Below are 21,268 nucleotides of genomic sequence, written 5' to 3'. Positions count from 1 at the left end.
TCGTCCATCGTTCAAAGCACGGAGTGTATCCTGCAAATGAAAAAGTGCTGTGATCATAAACTGACTGTTTCACACAGTCACGTAATCAGATTTTTCCTAAAAACTGGAGAGTCATATATCCATGAAATCCAACACTTAGCGTCTGAGGATCACACAGATTTCTACTCATTCAAAACCCTTCTTTCAAAGAATAGATAACTGTAAATCTTTACAAATCAAACAACACAATTGTAACTGATGTACATTATGTCATCTGCCTCAGGTGGGCTTGGTACAACAGGAATATTTGATATGATATGATACCGTATGAGCATAATATGTCTGCATATTTGCTATAGACAGACAGACAGACACACGCACACACACATACATTTGTACATACATAGGCCTATATGCAAACATTGGTATACAGGGTGCATGGATGAATTATACTCATTTATTCACGCACTGTTTCTGTATGAACATGTACAAGAGCTCCACTGGAGACCCCTCCCCCCCCCCCTCCCAAATCTAGCACAAGTTATGCTACCCTGTGTATTCTGATTCTATAGAACAAAATTCCCATGACTGTGAACTGCTGGCATTGATTCTACACAACATCAATGATGAATCTCACGTGTCATCGCACTGAAAGATGAGCTCTATTCTATCTCTGTGGTAGCATGGTCTGGTGCATACAAGATTCTGGTTGAAGAACCATCCTGAATATTAAATTAGTGGCTACATTCTAAATCTGAATGGGTAGGATGAGCTTTGAAAAGAACTCCTGAAACGAACTTCCTCAAAAGAAGACCAAGTATGCAAAACAACATTATTCAGTTGACTACCTACTCATGTATAGGCCTATCATGTATCTATTGATAAGGAGTTTACCAATAGTATGGGACTGAACGTATGTATAGATAACATCAGGAAGTAAAATATCAAATACTCTGAAAATGATTCAAGATACAACTTCAATCGTATATGTTCGCTTCTAGAGTAAGGCAGGGGCAACTGCGATATATAGACATACCATGGTGTCCCTAGGAGGACAAGACCTTGCATCTCAGTTGGCTTCATTCATATACCTCCTAACTTGATTCTGAATGTCAAAAATACTGATTTGAGTGTTTCAAGATAATAGCTATTGACGTAATCCAAAGAATGTTTCTACGTTATTTAACGTCAACAATGATGTTATTTCGTGGAAATGTGAATATGACATTTTTGTTTTGTTTTGTCTTTTTGCTCCTAAAAATGTTATCCCACTGACAGCATGGTAGACCTTCTAAATTTCCATGATTTTAGACTGGCGATGCCATTCCAAAACCATTTCCCCCCTTCTGTCTACCTGTCAAGCAGAGCACAGTGAGTGACTGAACACTATTTTTATTAGAATATAAAATTTACCTCTCCAAGAAAGAACGATAATGACAAAACGATACACACAATGAGAAGAAAAGTGAAGAAAAAAAGAAGAGGATGCTGAAAAAGATAATCATTCATTATCAATCAAATATTACAGTCACTCTCTTCTTCTTTCTTTTTTTTTTTTGGGGGGGGGGGAGGGGAGAGCAAGTTGAAGGACATTATTAGAACTACTGCATCCTCTTTTCTCCTGATACTATGCCTGCTTCTGAACAAATGTAATATCTTTACGACACAACATCAGTACTACTTCAGGCTCTTGGTATATATTTGTATGAGACTGTGGTTTGTTTTTGTTGTTTCCCTGTTTGTCTGTTTTTAATGACAGCTTCCTAGCAACTTTTACAGCATTCATATTTGCTTCAAGTGAGCAATTTTCATATCATAATCAATGAATTGCAGGCCATTATTGCAGATGGGAGGTACCCTTTTGCACAACAGGATTCTGGCATGGGACAAGCTTCATCGATGATACTGTGCATGGCCTCCAAACAGCACATCACAACAAAACTCTTGAGGACCTGGCTCTTGTTTCAGTTTCTCGACACCCCTGCACTTGTATACTTTCAATTCCATATCTTTTACAATATCATTCAAGCTACCTCTCAGTTGAAAATTCCACTGATTCTTCCTCATGCCTGCATCACTTTCTACATGACCGTTCGGTTAGAAGTATTTCCTGTTTCACATCAATGATAGACGATGACCATGAGTACATCATCATGATTATCCACTCCAACAGCTCCTATTACATACATCAAGGAGGCATTGTGTACATATGCCTATCAATCCTACGTACATAATAATGCTTAAGCTATCTAGATCAAAGAAAGGCATTTACAAAAAAAAAAAAAAAATTGATCATGTTCTCATTTAATACCTCTGATAGTGTGTTTATACATTCTTTTATTAGGAGCATCCATTCTCATATGATGTAATCTTCAAAGTATCAACATCTTCAGAGCACATACTCACAATCTTACCAGGTATGTTGAGGTATGGGTAATGGAAATCATAAGCACATGTACATGTATACATAATTCAAAAGAGGAAACACATGTCTCATCCATGTGTGCAGTTAAGTCATATGACCTCTGATCGCACTTGATATGCACACTCTGTGACAGATGCATTGTATTCTCACAAAAATATTGTTGATGACATTAGTTCTCGTTTGTGTACATCATGTGGGTATATTTGTGTTTGTGACATCACGTTTGTGTAATCAGACTTTTCATGGATCCGTACAGGACTGGTGTCATCACTCACATTCACAATTACCTGAAAGGGGTGTTTGATTTGGAGGGGGATTGCCTGTATGCATGCCAATTTTCACTTGCACTTTTAAGCAGAAAGTGTCTCTCAGGGACATCTCTGAACAGTTCTCACAAACATGATGCATACAACTTGCACTTCACAAGGCCAGCCACCGACAGAATGCATAATAATCATTTGTATTCAACATTCACAGAGGATCTACTGAAATACTAGTCAAACAAATAATTTTGTGGCATTTGGGATTGTCTGGTCCAACAGTGTTGCACAGATAGTCTTTTTGATATTGGCCATGAATTCTGATAGTCTGCCCCACTCATCCATATCTGTGCCATCACAGGGGCTACCACGGTCTCCTATATAGCTACCACACGAGAAGAGAGGGGCTCATTCCGCTTCCATATCTGTCACAGCCATCTTTTTTTTTTTCTGGAGGATATCTACCCGCAACATGAGCAGCAGAATGTGGCTGAATGCAGAATGAAACATCCTTGGCTCCCAAAGATTTTGGGGATGTCTGATTGTCCAAGGCAAAAAGCCCTACTTTACAATAGCACACATCCTCACAATTACCTCTGAACACAACCAGTATGCAGAGTTTGAACAGGAATATTAAATGCTGAAATAAAAGTGTGCACAAAATCATAAAATTCTGATATCACTCTGTCTTAGTCTGGCAACGAAGAAAAAAAAAAAGGAACACTGACAGCGAAACAAAAAACACCCAAAAACTAAACCAGAACAGAACAAAGTTGATAAATATTTCTCGGCAATTACTCTTTACTTAATTCTACAAAGCTATGAAATTACTAGGGCACCTTCAAAGTTGACATTATATTGATTAAAGATATGACTAATTCAACCAATCCACTGCAAGAAACCATATTTCTATATATTTTGATGATTGATATTCATCTTTTTTAAGTCAAGCAAATATTTCTCTTTCAGTTGGGTCATGTTTTGGTCATATGCCATTGTAGTATTTGCAGAATCATCAGAAGCCTCTTTATCCCTACAGTTTTGCTGTCCTTAAATCGACATCATTTTTTCTGAAATTGTTAATTTGTTTTTTTTTTGGGGGGGGGGGGGAGGGGGGTAAATTATAATTTTTCCCCCAGATTTAATGAATTCAGCTAGTTCAATCCTAATATTTTGCAAAATAGGACATGCAGTAAAATTCAGATACCAGAAGGAGAACATCATTGCACAAGAGTTTCCTGTAAACTCCATCATTTGATTACCTCGTATGTAACCATACTGTAAATTATGCAGGTTATGTCCAGCAAATTCTTTCTCGATACAGTTAGAACTTAAGTAGCATTTTGGTGGGTTGTTAGTTTGTTACTGTTGGACTCATGCTCCTGTCATGAATACAAATCTATGCCAAGTGAGACTATGAAATCTGCATACTTTTAGGGGGACAACATCACAAAGAATGAAAATTGTAAATCTGAGTAGATTGATGACTACCAGCAGTTAGTGTAATGTTCAGTAAGGCCTACATGCAAAATGCTATACAATCAAAATCACCACAATAAAAAAAGGAGAAAAAAAAAGGAGAAAAAGAAGCAAAAAACAAACAAAACGAGCATGCAGTCATTCACTATTTCAATGCATGAGCCCCAGAAATAGTATCCCCAAGACAGTGCAGTTTAATCTGTACACTGCTTATGCATTATACATAGAAATTTCAGGGGGGGGGGGGATAAAACAGACAGTGGTTTCATTGATTATGATCAACATAACAATGTTTGCATCGAAAAAGATTTCATTTCAAGAACAACAACACACATGAACACAAATACACACACAAACAAGAAATCTCTCAATAGAACAGAGTAGGAACTATTTTGAAACAGGTGTAAGAAAGCTGTAAGCTGTTTTTGTAAATGTGCTATAAAAGGTCCTGAGAAAAACAAAAACAAAAAAACACATATTTGCCTATTTGAAAATCAAGTACAAGACAAGTGCTTTACTTAGCTTCAAATCAGCCAAAATCATGCATCTTGAACTATTCAACATCCCAACACATTTTTTTGATGTGATAAGGCCCAGGTACAGCCATTTCTCACAAGTGTTGTCAATGAGGATGAATATTATAATATGGCATTGCACAAGTAATAAATCTAATGTATGGTATTATCACATCTTTGAGGCAATGGGGGTGAGAAGCTAATAATGATGAGGGTCATGCATTTGGTGTCATTCATTTGGGATGAGTCCTGGGGGGCATTTCATGAAGCAGTTTGGTCGCATATTTTTCTGACAAACTGTTACAAGCTACGGAAATCCTGGCATCTGATTGGCTGAGAGCAAATTTGTCCGAAACTTTATCTGACAAAAAGCTTCATGAAATGCCCCCCCCCCCCTTGAAAACTGTAAAAACCAGAAATTTTGTGAGCATGAAACTGTTGCCAATTTTGTGATGAGCAAAGATTTACAAAAGGAAAGTGCTTGTGATTTTTTTTTTGATTTTTTTTTTTGATTTTTTTTTTTGGTGTGTGTCTACACAATGCACTGAATGCTGGTTGCAAATTCGTGAAAGTTTCATGCCACGAATGTCTCTGGTTTTACTGTACACATGGCCTGGGCTCCATGGGGAATGATGGGGCAGATGATTAAATCATGTTCAACAAGTTCAAAAGATTTTTTTGTTCTTGTTTTATTGTTTTATTTCTTTTTGGAAGTACAAGTCTCTCTATTCTTCCTTTAGATTGCTCCTGCTAATTAAAGTTACGGAGGTGGGCATGCCAATTACAGATTTCATGGAGCAGTCTTTGGCCACCATGTCGTCAATTAAGAGTCATCATCCAGTGCACTGGCTGGCAATGCAACGGTGATTCTGGTAACACACAGCATGCTGGGAATGGGAGCACACATGCACATGAAACCTGAGGAAATTTACCATGACATTTTTGTCGCAGCCATGTTCAATCCTGGTCCAGTCTGTTTCCTGGGGGTGGAGGGGATGGGAGGGGTGGGGTGTGGGTGGGGGAATGTTTTGGTGAGAGAAGGTCACATTTTCATATTTGTAATGATTACTGAGGACTAACAAACAAGGCTCTTGCATGCCAGACTAACAAAGGAGCAAGGGTTAACGCACTCTTTGAGGTTAATATCAATGATGATGATAATGACAACTACTATATTATCTGAATTGGGGGAGAAAAAGCAATATGAATGATACTACTTCTACTGCTATTACTTCTTCTGTTCCAAATAACATTATATTCTGATGAAACACTGACAGTAGTGACAGCTCTAATGATGTTACACAGGTTAAGAGCAAGAAGACACTAAATTATGATAATGATAACTTTGTCAACTGTGAATTTACTATAAATATCAACTACCATCATCAATAAAATTTCCATCAAAATATTAACAAGGGTTTCTTTATCAAAAGGAATCAAAAGGAATATCTGAAAGCTAAAGTCTGTGGTTTCACTCTTGGTCTCCTTTTATCAATTATGACTACAAAATCCACTATTATAAACAAAACACATTCTGTATTTCTATCCATCATGTATCCAAATATTTTCACCAAGCTACAAGAAAGCACACAAATACCTTTAGATAATTTATGTAATTTATTTGCATATAAACAAAAAAAAACCCTCTGCTCTCCCAGACTCTAGGAGGCTAGCTAAAGAAAAACAAATTTATGGCCCTTCGCAGAAACACATCTGTAATGAAATTTATTAATCATGGCTCATAATTCCACTTTTAACAAACATACATGTAAAGTCACATACAGCTGAAGATAGTAGAGTCAAGAACAGTCACATGGGCTTGTATTTAACTTCATCTCATCTCATCATCTTTACAGTTCATTTGCAAGATCATCAGCTATCATCAAAAGATCAACAGAACAGCCACTTAAGAAAGTTTGTATTTCAAAGCCATGTGATTTAACTCTTGACATTAAAAGTGTCAACCTGATTGCATACAGTGTCAATAACAAAATGAAGATGCTGGTACAAATCACTCAGCATAATTTGAGTTCCACAGAGCTATTGTCAGAGGCTTTCAGCTCAAAATTCAGTTAGATCATAATATGACAAAATATAATTCACTTTGAAAATAGAAGTCTTAAACAGCACAAGAGAGCATCAATAACCCTAGAGCTTCCAGCACCCTCATTAAGTGGGCCCAGCCTTAGGCGGACCCAGGCCGCAAGGGACATTGGACTTTGCGTTTGTATTGCACATATGTTAGCACAATCTCGAGTCTCAAGTTTGACAGACAGACAGACACAGAGAGAGAGGGGGAGAGAGGGAGAGAGGGAGAGAGAGAGAGAGAGAGAGAGAGAAAGTTTCATATTTAACCCAATATGCAGTTCATTGAGTGATAATTGGTTACTTTCCAGGATTCATTGCTCTTTTTATTTTGATACAATAACTCCAAATCTGAAGCGTCAATTTTCAATTTGTACTGTACACGCTAGAAGACTCAATCTTGCACACAAGGTACATAACGTCAACAAGCATTATGTTTTGACATTCCAATGGTTCCAAAATGTCATATTCATAACTACTAACATAATAAACGGAATATACAGTGGCGGGTGTCTGATAATACAAAATGATTTCCACATCAACCAAGGAAAATTCTTCTGCCGAGTAGGCAGGGATTATGCAGTTTGACGGAAGGGGCAGGTTTCTGGGGGCCGCGAGGGGAGCAAGGAGCTCTGAGAATGCTGATCTGAGGAGATCATTAATAAAACGATTTGGACAACAGCCAGATGAAGATTTCATACTCTCCGCCTTGGTCAGAGTAATGCATGCTGTCAGAATCCTGATGTGTTGCAAATAAAGACACACACACAAAAGGCTAACAGTCGCCAGTGTGGTTACAAGGACCACTTTTGCTTCTGCAATCATCAATATATATGCTTAACCCTATTCCCACCGGGGGGGGGGGGGGGGGGGGGGGGGCATTTTGGCCCCCCCTCGACGTTTCGCGTGATTATTCCGCAACGTGAGATGCTCTCGCCACGACATTTTTTTATTTTTTTCTTCAAGTATCGCGCAACTTTTGAGACCAAATTTGTTGCTCCCGGGCATACCATTTTGAAGCCATGCCCCTTTGAAAAAAATTTGTCAACCCAAAAATTGCTCATAAACATGATTTTGTGTACAAATCCTATGTAAATTGTGTTTTTGCAATTAATTCATATAAAAATGAATATATTTATTTTCAATGGCTGATAATGATTTATTTTAGCCTGATATGCTTTGAAAAGTTTCTGCGACAAATTTTGATGAAAACACCAACAAAAAAAGTAAAAAACAAAGAAATACATAAGAAATCCAATAAACAGGAAAATACATAAGAAATAATAATGAAGCCGAATTTTTGCTTCAATATTATTGTTGATGATATTGAAAAGAATATGTTCACTAAAAATTAGAAGTCTTGGAGCTTTATTTTTTGATTTATAGGCAAAAGAGTTTTTTGCATAAATTAGCATAAATTAATTAATATAAAATACACTGTACCTGAATCAAAATTCGAAAAATTTAACTATACAGTTTTGTAGATTACATTGGCCTGTACCTTAGTGCAAATTTTTGCGCGATCCACGACCAAGATCTGAAAGCAGTATTGAAAAGAGTGCAAAATCAACCCATGTGTGACAGAACTCTGTAAAAGTCCAACAGGACACATCTTTGAATATGCAATTATTAAAAGATATATTTTCCTTGTCTAGGGCTATGTGAAATGATAACCTAAATACCTCCACATATCTTCTTCAGCAGAATCCTGTGAATGTTAAGAAAATATCAATGTCAGAGATATCAATGCAAAACATTACTGTGAAGTGTGATTTCATAACACAGTGATGAGGTCACTCTTTCCATAACCCTGATGTGGAAAGCCACACTCAAGGATTTGTAACTTCCTCAGCATTTGTGGTCCAAAGTTTCCTGAAATTTTACCTGAATTGTTGCTACTCTTTATCTGTGCTTCTGGCATCAACACACCTCTGGAAGGTATATTAAATAGTTTTTCATTTTTTATATTATGTTTGAACTTTTTGATAGTCGCCATTTCTCCCACATTAAAAGCGGTCTACAGTAATTTCTGGGGTAACTGTAAACACAGGCTGTGCAAGTCCGTACTAATGCCTTTGCCTGTCAAAAGAGCCGAGGAAAACCAATTGGGTAGCTTGAGTAGCTATGTCTGGACTTGGGAGAAATAGCTAAACAAAGGAGGGTGGTGCAGCTGCACAGGAAACAGAGTGTGACCCTGGTGCTGTGGATTTCCTGACTCTTTGCTCGAAGGTGAAGTGTGTGTCATCAAAAAAACAGAAAAAAGAAATAAGACAGAAACACCAATCAAATAGCTAAACATCACCAAAAAATAAGAAAAACACACATATCAACCTTGGTAGATCCCTCAAAAGGTTTCTGGTAATTCTGACCCACTTGGACAGAGTTATTTCCAAATTGAATAATATTAAGGTAATTCATTATGGGCTAAAATACACAGATAACTGAGAACGCAATGGTTGCATTTACACACATACTAACAGCTTGCATACAGATTTGTTGTGTGTGTGTGTGTTTGTTTAGTTTAGGTTTTTTAGTGTTTTTTTGTTTGTTTGTTTGTTTGTTGCTGTTGTTTTTGTTTTTGTTTTTGTTTTTTTTTTGGGGGGGGGGGAGGGGGGCTAAAGGAATCCTGTAACTATTGTTTGATGACATTTCCCCGTCCAATAACAAAGGCCACAACAAAGAAGTTTGCATTTCTGTGTTACACACCAGGGACTGTCACATCACGATGCCATTCACTTTCCTACAAACACACAACTTTGAATGGGGCTGAGGTACACTGTACTTTACAGGAAAACACTGGCATTGTTTGGTGCATGTGATACTATGAGCATGAATCAAATGTTGACATGTACTGACTAGACAAACCCATTATTTTTAGCTCTAAAGAACCTATTTCTGTCATCAAGTAAATAGCCCTGGATGTGGAGTCATTTTGGTGTACAGTGTACCTTTAAAGGACAGGTTCACCTTCATAAACATAAGGATTGAGAAAATGCAACAATATTAGTAGAACACATCAGTGAAAGTTTGATGAAAATTGGACAATCGATGCAAAAGTTATGAATTTTTAAAATTTTTGTGTTGGAACCGCTGGATGAGGAGACTACTACAGCTTGTGAGTCATATGCGTACAACAGTATAAAGAAAATGTAAAAGAAAATTCAACATATTTTCACTTTTTTCGCATAATAAAAGAGCACTTGACTTGCCTCTTTCTAAAGGCAGGGGGAATAATATTACCCATAACATTTGTCGGTAACGAGTCAGGGGAATGTGTACTTTTTTCAAAAGATGGAATTTTGTGAAATTCTCTTTATATTTTCCTTATATTGTTGTACGCATGTGACATCTAAGTTATTCATACACTGCAGTAGTCTTCTCATCCAGCGGGTACTGCACAAAAACTTCAAAAATTCATAACTTTTGAACGGATTGTCTGATTTTCCTCAAACTTTCAATGATGTGTTCTACTAATATTGCTACATTCTCTCAATCCTTATGTTTATGAAGGTGAACTTGTCCTTTAAAGGCACATTTTATGTGGAGTTCAAATACTCAGCTCCCTATCATGTAGGTATGCCAAATGCAATTTTCTTCTGAAAACAGCTCAGCCTATTGTCTGTAAAAATGACTCTCAATTACAGAGAGGTTGATGCAGCCATGGAGGTGTGTCCTCCACCAGAAACACACAGTAGTCAGCAATGAAAAGGAATTTATGCCTTGCAATGGTCTGCCTTCGTGTATATGACATCAATGACTATTACGACAGTAGGCTGGTTAGGAGAAGAGACAAAAGTTTCGAACAAACCACTTGCAGAAGTGTTGCGTAACTTTGTTTTTCCTGTCCTACTTAGATAAAAAATATAGCCACACCTTGCTAGAAATATAGGCTTGCTGTCCAAATGCCAAGTAGAGTCCCAAAATTTCAAATCATGATGTTTACTGTATACGCCAAATATTTCATGAGGTTTTCATTTTTGCAAATTTTGCAAGTCGGACGCTATTCGAGAAATTAAAGACATGTGGAAAAATAATAACTCTGATCCCAGTATGAATGTGATGCACACAATAATACATTTCTCCATTCTGCACCGTGCTTCACTATCCCGAATTTAACCACTCATATAATTGTTGAGAAGTTTGATTCGCAAAAATTTAGACTCGCTAAATATAAGGCAATACAGTAAATCTGGACAATGCATGCTCGTTATGCAATACTAAAAAGTGTTGCCAATGCACCTTCACTGGAGTAAAACATATTGCAAAACACGGAGCTATATTTTCCACTACAAGTATATCAAGCTATTTGGGTCTACAATTGGTCAACGCATAATTATAGACTTATATCCAATCATGCGGTGCATGAAAAGTGTATTGTACTGAGTTGATAAGGCTGTGCCTCATGTAGCATACTGGTAATTGTAATTCACATATCTTGGCACATTCTATATTCCCTAGCCTAACCCTTTAATGGAACTTCTCAAAAACCACAATGTAAGAATAGACAACAGACTGAACGTCGTCAATAATTAATTGCCAGATAGGGCAAACTTGTAAAACTGCAAGCGACCTATGACACAGACTGTTATCAGCTTAACACAAAATCACATGAATTCTGTATAGCAGGTGGTTTTAATAGCGATTCACAACGAAACCAATTCCAAGCAGTACCAATTTGGCTATTCCAAAACTTCCTCAATACTCTGATGGCATTGTGATACAGTGTAACGGCGTGTTTGATACAATTTGCAGGGTATATCATGTGACGGCAAGAAGTGTTAATAACGTGATATAACTAGAAATATCACTTAAGGTGATTAATACCCCCGCCCCGTGACGACAGTCTTACCCAAGGAATGATCTTTCCTTGATCTTCTGCCATTTAAATGCCGTTACCATGACAACGCAGCTTCCGACACGTCCGAAAAATATGTCTTGCACATCTTCCCACCAAGACTATTGTGTGTGCCACATTTCATAAGCTTTTGTCAAAAACTGAGGAAGTAGTTCAATCCACAAGATCTTTCCTTAATCTTCCACCATTAATATGCCGTTACCATGGCAACGCAGCTTCCAACATGTCCAAAAAATATGTCTTGCACATCTTCCCACCAAGACCAATGTGTGTGCCACATTTCATGAGCTTCAGTCGAATACAGAGGAAGTAGTTCAATCTGCAAGATCTTTCCTTGATCTTCTGCCATTTATATGCCGTTACCATGGCAACGCAGCTTCCGACACGTCCGAAAAATATGTCTTCCACATCTTCCCACCAAGATCAAGGTGTGTGCCACATTTCGTAAGCTTTGGTCAAAAAACTGAGGAAGTAGTTAAATCCGCAAGATCTTTCCTTGATCTTCTACCATTAATATGCCGTTACCATGGCAACGTACTTTCGGGTACTGTCAAAAAATGCGTCTTGCACATCTACAACCAAAGGCACACATCTGTACCAAGTTTCATGGAAATTGGGCAAAAACTGAGGAAGTAGTTTGCAACACAAAATTTTCCATCATTTTGGCTCATATCTGTGAGCTGTTACCATGGCAACATACTTTTTGTCACTGTCAAGAAATGTGTCATGCTGACCTATATCCTAAGACAAACATTCAATATGAATTCCATGAGAATTGGAAGCACACTGATGAAGCAGTTTTGCCATGAAGCATTTTGCCCTATATTTTACCAATAACATGCCGTTACCATGGCAACGCACTTTTTGCCACTGCGGAAATATGTGTCTTGCACATTAACATATTCAGATGAACATCTGTACCTAATTTCATAAAAATTGATCAAAAACTGTGGGAGGAGTTCGCGACGCAAGATTTGTACCCATTTTTGCCCATAATATGCCGTTACCATGGCAACGTACTTTTGGGTACTGTCAAAAAATACGTCTTGCACATCTACAACCCAAGGCACACATCTGTGCCAAGTTTTATGGGAATCGGTTGAAAACTGAGGAAGTAGTTCGCGACGCAAGATTTGCAACGGACCGACCGCCCGACCGCCCGACCGACCGACCGACCGCCCGACCGACCGCCCGACCGTCCGCTGATTCCTATATACCCCCTTCAAACTTCGTTTGGCGGGGGTATAATGATGTAGTAAATAATGCAATGTGATAGTGACATACATGTAATATCACACTTTAAATGATCATCAGTTCCTGCAAAACCAAAACTTCGCTATTAAGAATTATATAAAACAAATAGGGGCCGCATGCCATAGCCTATTGTGCAAAGCAAATTTATTGCTTGCTGGGAGTGCTGGTTATTGATCATTATTCTATTTGGATGTTGTTGAAACAGGATCTCTCAAGAGCACATTATAATCTTAAAGATTTAGTAGCATGAGGATTCATGGATGGCCCGTTTCATTCGCTGCCCACTGGGGTAGGGCCCACTTTCGAAAACCAGCAACAGCAAATTGGTCGGCGAATATGTGCATCAAAGCTTATGCTCATCACTAGCAGTTGACACTACTTGAAATTCTTTTTGTCTGTGTTTACTTACACAGAGATTAGTGATAAAGCTGTACACATTGTTCATTATGGGGATTCTTTAATACATGCACCTGAACCAGGCTAGCCTTCCAGCTCCATGGATCCCTATGCTACAGTCTTTTTTTACTCTTTTCACTTTTTTTTTACACCAGATTTGTAGCTCTTATGTAAATGTCGATATTTTAATTTTTCGCACTGAGCTGTTAAACATATATTTGTGGATTCTTGAATCCACTCTGTGCAATTGTAAACCCATTCGATATATGTGAAGAGGAAATGGTGAAGACATTCTATTTTGCAGTTTTAGAATTCAACCTAGCCAAAAGTAGTGTGACATAAATGAAAATTGATGTTATTGTACAGCAAAAATTTTTGCATTTACAGTTAGTATTATGCAATAACCATTACCCTCCCCCTTCTCTCTCCCTTTCTCTCCCTTCTTTCTCTGCTTTTATCAACTGCATCTCCCCAAGTGCCTACTTACTTACCTATCTAAATCTACAATGTGTTGATATTTCTATCTCTCTGACTCATATACATGTATCTATCTATCTACTGTAAAAGTGGAAATTTTCGCAGTGTTGAAATTTTCGCGCATTTCGTGCAACCAGAAACTAGCGTGAAAATAAAGGCATTCGATGTGAATATTTTCGGTGGCCATATGTTCCTGTGCATGATGTCTTGATTACGTGAAATTATAAACACGCGAAATTGTTCTTAATCGGCCAAGCGCGAAAAATTAGTCATGCGAAAATATCCACTTTTACAGTATCCATCTATTTCTGAATTTCTCCACCCATTCCAATTTCTGACTTTAACCCGTTCAGGACGAGTCCCCGAGTATTAATACTTGGGCAAGTGTCTATGGGAAATGGGTGCTGTAGCAAAATCAGTCCGTCCTCAACAGGTTAACTTAACAGGTATTCTCTACAGTTACACTCCAAAGTCTGCAAAGGGAAGTGCCAGTTGCTACCACACATTAATGGACTGATTTGGGAATACTCAAATTTTATACCAATGATACAGCACTCTGATGAAAAGAGAACAGATGCAGTCATTTGTACATTCCACCATAGTGTACTACACACAAAAACACAATGAACAGTAACATTATACACACTTGTTTTATACCACTTGTTATCTCAGACTACTTACCTCCACACATTATTATACACATTTCTTTTTTTCTTTTTTCTTTAAACAATACATGACAATATCATGTTTTCAAAATCATTCAACCTGAAGTATGATGTCATGCCTAACTGTACAGACCAGTCAAAGGAAAACAAAGATGTTGCCTGGAAAAATGCAAACAAAAACAATTACGGAATATATTTTTTGTTCTGCCTGTTCCTAGTTTACTCTGCAAGTGCACAAATTATTTGTTCAATTTTGTTCCCATGATCATTTTTCCTCCTTCCAAGAAATGAGATATGATTTTTTTTTTTTTTTTGCCTTTGAAGTCTGCATTAAAAGTGAGGTGATATACAGTACAACTGTGAATCACAGGACATCTTTATTCCTGCAATGTTCTCGCACTGAAACTTCATAGCTGTGATAGTAGAAGTCTGATTCACCAGCCTAGACCCCTACTACGCCTGCTTGCTCTGCTGGTGTTTTGTTAATAGAAACCAGTGACTACACTTTATTTTATTTAAATGTTGGATTTATTCTACAGTATTAAGCTGGAATCTAATATAATCCCTGTTACATGAATATTTTTTTTTCTTTTTTAAAGTCCTTTTCACATATTACATCGTAGCCAAGTTGCATGATGAAAATAATGTCCAATGGAGATATTACAATGTACCACAGAAATACCTGTCTATGCGCAAAAGGATATAAAATTTATAAAACTTCTAATACTAAATATGAATTCTTTGTGTCTTCCTAACATAAAAAGAAAGGTAGCCGTTGTACTGAGGAAAGTGGTCGGTGATAACCATTTAAATTCCACTTCATTTCTTTCATTGCAATGTTGAAATAGTTTCCATAGACCATGAGTAAAATTCTCCAGTAGGGGTTTTAAGTGGATGGCACTATACTTAAGCATTTGATAGATTTTCAGACAATGTAATTTTGACATGCTGAAACTGCACTTATCTCTGCTTGCTTAAAAGAAAATTTGACATACAACAATGGTAGCACAGTCTCCTCCCTACAACCAAATAGCAGCACCCTATCTCTCCCTCCCCTTCTCATTTGTCATGTGTAATGTGCTGCTTTGTCTGGTGCCACTAACCTAGTCCCTCAGCTAATCCAATTGAGCTTCAATTTTGACCACTAGATTCAGCCCTTCACCTCCAATCAACTAACGCCTACATCAATTTTTGACCATACTTTACGAGACTTGGGTAGCTACAGGGGATAGCGAGTCCTTGTGAAGATATTATCAGTGAATGAATATTCATACATTATACATTCATACCATGCATATACACATATATATACATACATTGTACATAAACATACCAACATACATACACATTCACACATGATATAAACAAACATACATACAAACTCACATCAGTCACATAAAAAGTAATTATTCTAAATGGACAAATTAGACAGGCCATTGTGGGATCTCACAGTCACCAACATTGTGAAGTGACAGTTCACATGCCATTCTACAAACCTCTATACTTTATGAAACACTTGTAATGTAAAGAACGATAACGCTATTATTAAAGGATGCAGCACCACTTTAATCTACACATTGTACAGTTTTCAGGAGTGGATGGTTCAACTGCTCTCCCTACTGCAACATATATTTCTTTGATATTCATACCAGAAAGAAGGAGATTACACAGCATGAACAATATGGAAGAAGAGCTAGGGAGAAACAAGTTTGACTATAAAAATGAGGCACATTAGAGATCGGGTATGACCACTCCAGTGTTGCTACGCCATCTAATGTGACAATAGATGCTAAAGCCTGAATACTTTGTACATTGTAGCTCTTGGGGTCACGTAACGACTCCACGGCTTGTGTGACACTCCCCGTTTTACAGGGTAATAAATCACAAGATTCATGAGGTATTTGGAGAGATCGGCTATATGCCATTACACCTAAAGTAGACATTTATGTCCATTCAGGTATAAAAAGCTGTCTGTCAGATACTTGGAACTGAAATGCTTACATGGCACACCTTTTACTTTTCCTGTCACAAACTTCTCATTCATCAAATTTTTAGAAGTTTAAAGCACGCTTTCCATAAACAGGGAATAGCCTGATCTCGCATGGCCAATTCCCATACAGTTGTTACATTACATCCAGTGCCATGAAAATAATTGCCCACCTTCATCATCCAAGTCTACTACAGCACAAAATCTTCAAAGCTTCTATACCTCATCCTACGTTTGTACATGCTCAAGTCAACAGTAAGAATGAAACTAAGAACCTTCATTTGAAAGTCAAGTCTTGTCAACTACAATGTACATCACAGTGCCCCCCCCCCCATAAAAAAAGAAGTTGCCATAAGCAGGAGGTTCAAGCTTTAGCACAAATCAAAATAAGATTCGTTTAAGAGCAAGAAAGACACATATCTATCTATCTGTACGCATATATGTTTATCTGCATATATGTATAGTATATATTCACACATATATATATACACACATAAAATGATAGGATGGCGAGTAACAAGTTTACCCAATTCCAAAACTTGGGACAACATAAATTTTTGGTGCTCAGGAACCTGCCCACTGTCAATACCAGGCTGTGCATCTGCACATATAACCTTGGCGCGACCTTGATCCAATTACCAATTTAGCACCGATAGGAGATTCGGTTAGTAGCTCCGTGCCTTGGTGGAAGGATGGAGGATGTTACGCGCTTCGGCGGCACGGGCAGCTGGCTCGGCGCTCGACGCTTACCGCCGCCTAGTGCCGGGCTCAACTCGGGGGTAACGAAATGGAGCCGAGAATAGCAGGCTTTCAGGGAAGGTCACGCCATGTTTGGTGTAATTGAGGGGAGGTAATTCAATAATGAAAGCAATCCTCTGTCACTCTCTACTTCGAGCTCCAGCGTCTCCATGTCACCCCTCTCGTTAATCTCCCCCCTCTCTCCCCGTCTCCATTTCTCTCTCCTCCTACTTCTACCTACAATGTAACTCAATTCTGAGGCTTGTTTGATCTTTTCCTTTTTGCCTCTAAGAGTAACATTTCACTGCAGTAATCTTCCTCATCTCTTCCTTGTACATCTACTTATCTATCCATATATTTATCTATTATCTATCTGTTCATATATATCTATCTATTCATCTATATATCTACCAAGCCATCTATCTATCTATTTGCTCTATTTCTCTATCTCCTCTTATATTCCTATTCAGCTTCACATCTCTCTCTCTCTCTCTTTCTCCCACTTTTACTCTTATTACTTTTTACCATTCCCTACTTACTTTGGTAGCTTTCAAGGTTCTGATCATGAAGTCTTTGGTAACTCTTTGCTGTCTGATCTGAAAGATAGAAATGATCCAAAAAAAAATATGGCAGATGATAGAAATTTGAGCATCACATGGAACAAAAGAGCAATACTTAAGCTGTTACCGGGGTACTCATAGTGTAACTGAAGACAACCAGTTTCTCAGCACATTATGTCACTTGTATTCAGTGAACATTCATAAATGAGGTGCTCTTTTTGGGCTTCCGTTTTTATGGTTCTCTGCTGTTGTTCTATACCTCACATCAATTCTGGCCAGTATCTTTATGTTTTTGTTAGTTATGAGAACACGTCCGCTGCCTACATCATTTAATATCTGCAGGTACCATAGCATTTCAAAGTCAACATTTTAAAATGTTTACTTTGAAAACTGAACTTACCTGTGTCACGCAAATATCCCCAAACACGTGTTCCTCTCCCTCGTCGACCCAGTAGCGTTCACACTTGTGCTGTTAAAAGAAATAATTTAATATACAGGTGTGAGTATATGATTTTTTTTTTTTCAAAGTCAATGATAAAGTGAAGTGTCTCAGCTGATAACTGAAATACATAACACTAGCAGGAAAAGTGTGATTGAGATAATTGATAGCAGTGATAGCATTATCAAACTTATGCTGTGGCATTACATGTGTGCAGTAGTAAAACTCCCAAATCTTAACCATGCTGGCACTTTATTTTTTTTTCAATCATACCGCTAATGGCCCAGTCATCCCAGTACAGAATGACCCCAACATACGATGATAATTTTAGAAACAAAGAAGGAGCATGTATGGGAAAAGAAAAGATGTGCTGGACAGACATTGTGAGGAAGAGAGACCATTCAAAACATACAATGAATTTATCTAAAGAGAATGAATAGCGACAGTGATGATAATACGATTGTAAGTGAATATATGAAAAGAGAAAATGATGATAAATAGCATAGAAAGAGAAAGAAGAAGCATGCTGAAGGAAAGGGGAGAGAGAACGAGAGCGAGAGAAAAAAAAAGAACCTGGTCAAATCCATATTTCCTGGAAACTTCAACCACAACCATGTTCCAGGGGCCTCACAAACTCCCAAGAGAGTCATAAAAATACCTCATAGCAATCTTTGCCCTGGGTATTTTATGAAAATGAGCCATCAGTGTGACCAGCTGACTTTTGGCAGCCACAAAATCGATATTTTTGTCCACCGCCACAAAGAGCTAATGCTTTGAGGAGATCACTGCATGCCATGACAGTTAATTTTGCTGTCAGTTATTTCTTCTTTTTTTTCTTTGCTTTCCCCCTCTTTTTGCTCACATTAGCACTTTCTGAACCATCATGTGACAAGCTCTTTTTCAATACTTCTTGAGTGTTATACCATCAGCTCCAGTATGATCTGCTCATGCCTAGAAATGTCATTCTACATGATTATGTAGGAATCCCCAATATGACTGTCATAAGGTTTTTATACCTGGCACTATTCTCGTTCAATGCGTCTTTCATATCCAAAACTTATCAATTCACTCTTATGACTAAAGGGGTCATCAGAATCATGTACATTGTATGATATATAAAAACTTGAATTCCAATGTTAAACTCAGTCAAACAATAGTGTGAAACAAGACTCCATGCTTAGGCCTACAACCTGTGTCAACAAGATGAATAGATTAATGTCAAATAAAATGATAGATATTGCATCAAAATTCTCATACATGGGATTATGTCTGTCACAAGTTAGTCACAGCCACATCTACAAATCAGATGAGGTTATTTCAATGCCTTGCTTGTGTCCAACTGGTCTATACAATTGTGCACATGTCAAAAATAACAAAGAAAGCATGTTTTTGTCAGTTATTCAACAAATAAAGCCACCTCCATATACATTTGTACATGTCATCCTTCCTAAGTTGTCACAACTTGTAAACTACTGTAATTCAAGGTGAAGTGTTTTTTACATGTTTTATCTAATCAAGAAGAAAAAAAGAACATTTGTGAACAGGTCAGTCAGAAATTTGTAGTATGACAAAACCATACTTCATCTAGTCTGCAACCAACATCACTACTGGAACAAAATGCCGCCGTCTTGTGGACACATGCATAAAATAGGAACTACCTCCTATCCCTGCCCAAGTTAGATTGGGAGTTTAAAGATTCCCTTCATATTTTTATTTCACTCTATCTATCAAAGCCAACTTTAATGACAGTGCAGCATTTCATTTCACGGGCACTGTATTATACTAGATCCAAAGTCCAGTGTTGTATGTACTGTAGTTCTGCCACTGTGTTTCCAGCCTGTTTTGAAATGCAATCATTCAATAGAAACTATGTATGATTATCTGCAGAAGCCTGTCGTTCAATGCAAGCTGTCAAAACAACCTACGTCCCCTCTCCCTGGTTTCACTCTGATTCAGCTATAGGAGTCTGCTGGATCATTTCTTGCAGTTTCAATCACCAACAAAATGCAAAGACAATGAGCTGCCAATGTACATGCATTTAAAATAATCAGGGATATTCTAAAGAGCAATTGGGGAGATGCTTGTGCATTACATGAGCCACAACAGGTCATAATGTAATTCCTCAATCACAGGAGACTTTCAATTTTGTTCAGACACAAAAAGAAATTTTCAGTCTTTTTGGGAGCCCTCCTCCAGAATATAAAGGGAGCCTTGGCAGCTAAATGTATGCACATTACAGTATCATATATCCTACAAAGGCTAAATAACACATTCTAAAACTGCCATCTATGGGTCTCCCATTCAATCAAAATGTGCAATAAAGTGATCACAATATACATGTAATAGCATGACTAACTGCAAAATGAATTATGTATTGATTATGATGACCTTCCATCTCATAAGTCATCACTTTTCTCTCTCTTCTATTTTTTTTTTTTGGGGGGGGGGGGGAGGGGGAGGGGATGGATAAAGAGACGGTGGAGTAGAGGTGAGGGGTTGTCTCTTTGAGGTGTTGAAACTCATTAGGACCCAACTATGACAATAAAGTTGCTTCGGAGTGTGGACTATGAATATATGCATAGAAACTGCAGTCACACCCTGCAAGACTTTGTGTTTCTATCGTTGACATTCAAGGGTCGTTTAAAAGCACTGCAATACTGGAGTATCATAAGATCATCATCAGCCCTGCTAGTGTTTTGGAATCAACCAAATATCCAAATATCCAAATATCCAAACATTACTTCTGGCAAGTGGCTTGAAAGGGTCTGTGAATTTAAAATAAAAAATGACCAAGACCACCCAGTATCTATTTTCAGTAGACCCATTTACACTTGCTTGGAAAAATCGCGACATTTGGGTGCAAGTTGCTAAGCACCTACACCCAAATGCCCTCGAAACATCGCCACAAAAATCGCCAGCCGGAGTGCGATTTTTTTAAACATCGCGATGTTTGAGGTGAAGTTTAGCAAGTGTAAACCCAAGCTGCAGAAATATCGCTATTCTTCATCTCATGACTTTCGGTATCAGATTGCACCGGGCGTTTACGCGCGCTCCCGATCCCTCTGTGGAACATGAAGAGAGTACGTCGGCCGCTGGCCAGAGTACAGGGTACATGCTGTACAGGTAAACGGCCGATCCTCGGTTCGTGGTCTCT

At 37.9% G+C, this 21,268-nt stretch overlaps 1 protein-coding gene across 1 annotated transcript in view; it reads right to left on the bottom strand.

Moving 5' to 3' along the window:
• Positions 1-21,268, bottom strand: part of LOC139719923 (uncharacterized) — a 105,582-nt gene that overhangs the window by 41,572 nt on the left and 42,742 nt on the right. Inside the window, exons 5-7 of the mRNA XM_071631308.1 lie at positions 18,076-18,144; positions 17,655-17,711; positions 5,591-5,638 (exon numbers count right to left, since the gene is read on the bottom strand). Coding sequence (XP_071487409.1) covers positions 5,591-5,638; positions 17,655-17,711; positions 18,076-18,144 — 174 coding nt within the window. The remainder of the gene's footprint in view (positions 1-5,590; positions 5,639-17,654; positions 17,712-18,075; positions 18,145-21,268) is intronic.

The sequence above is a fragment of the Diadema antillarum genome, unplaced genomic scaffold (assembly GCF_040938485.1).
Source record: "Diadema antillarum isolate AM-2024a unplaced genomic scaffold, OU_Dant_1.0 scf00000116, whole genome shotgun sequence".
NCBI lineage: Eukaryota > Metazoa > Echinodermata > Echinoidea > Diadematoida > Diadematidae > Diadema > Diadema antillarum.
The sequence above is the reverse complement of the archived record's forward strand: the minus strand, read 5'-3'. Positions and strand labels throughout refer to the sequence as shown.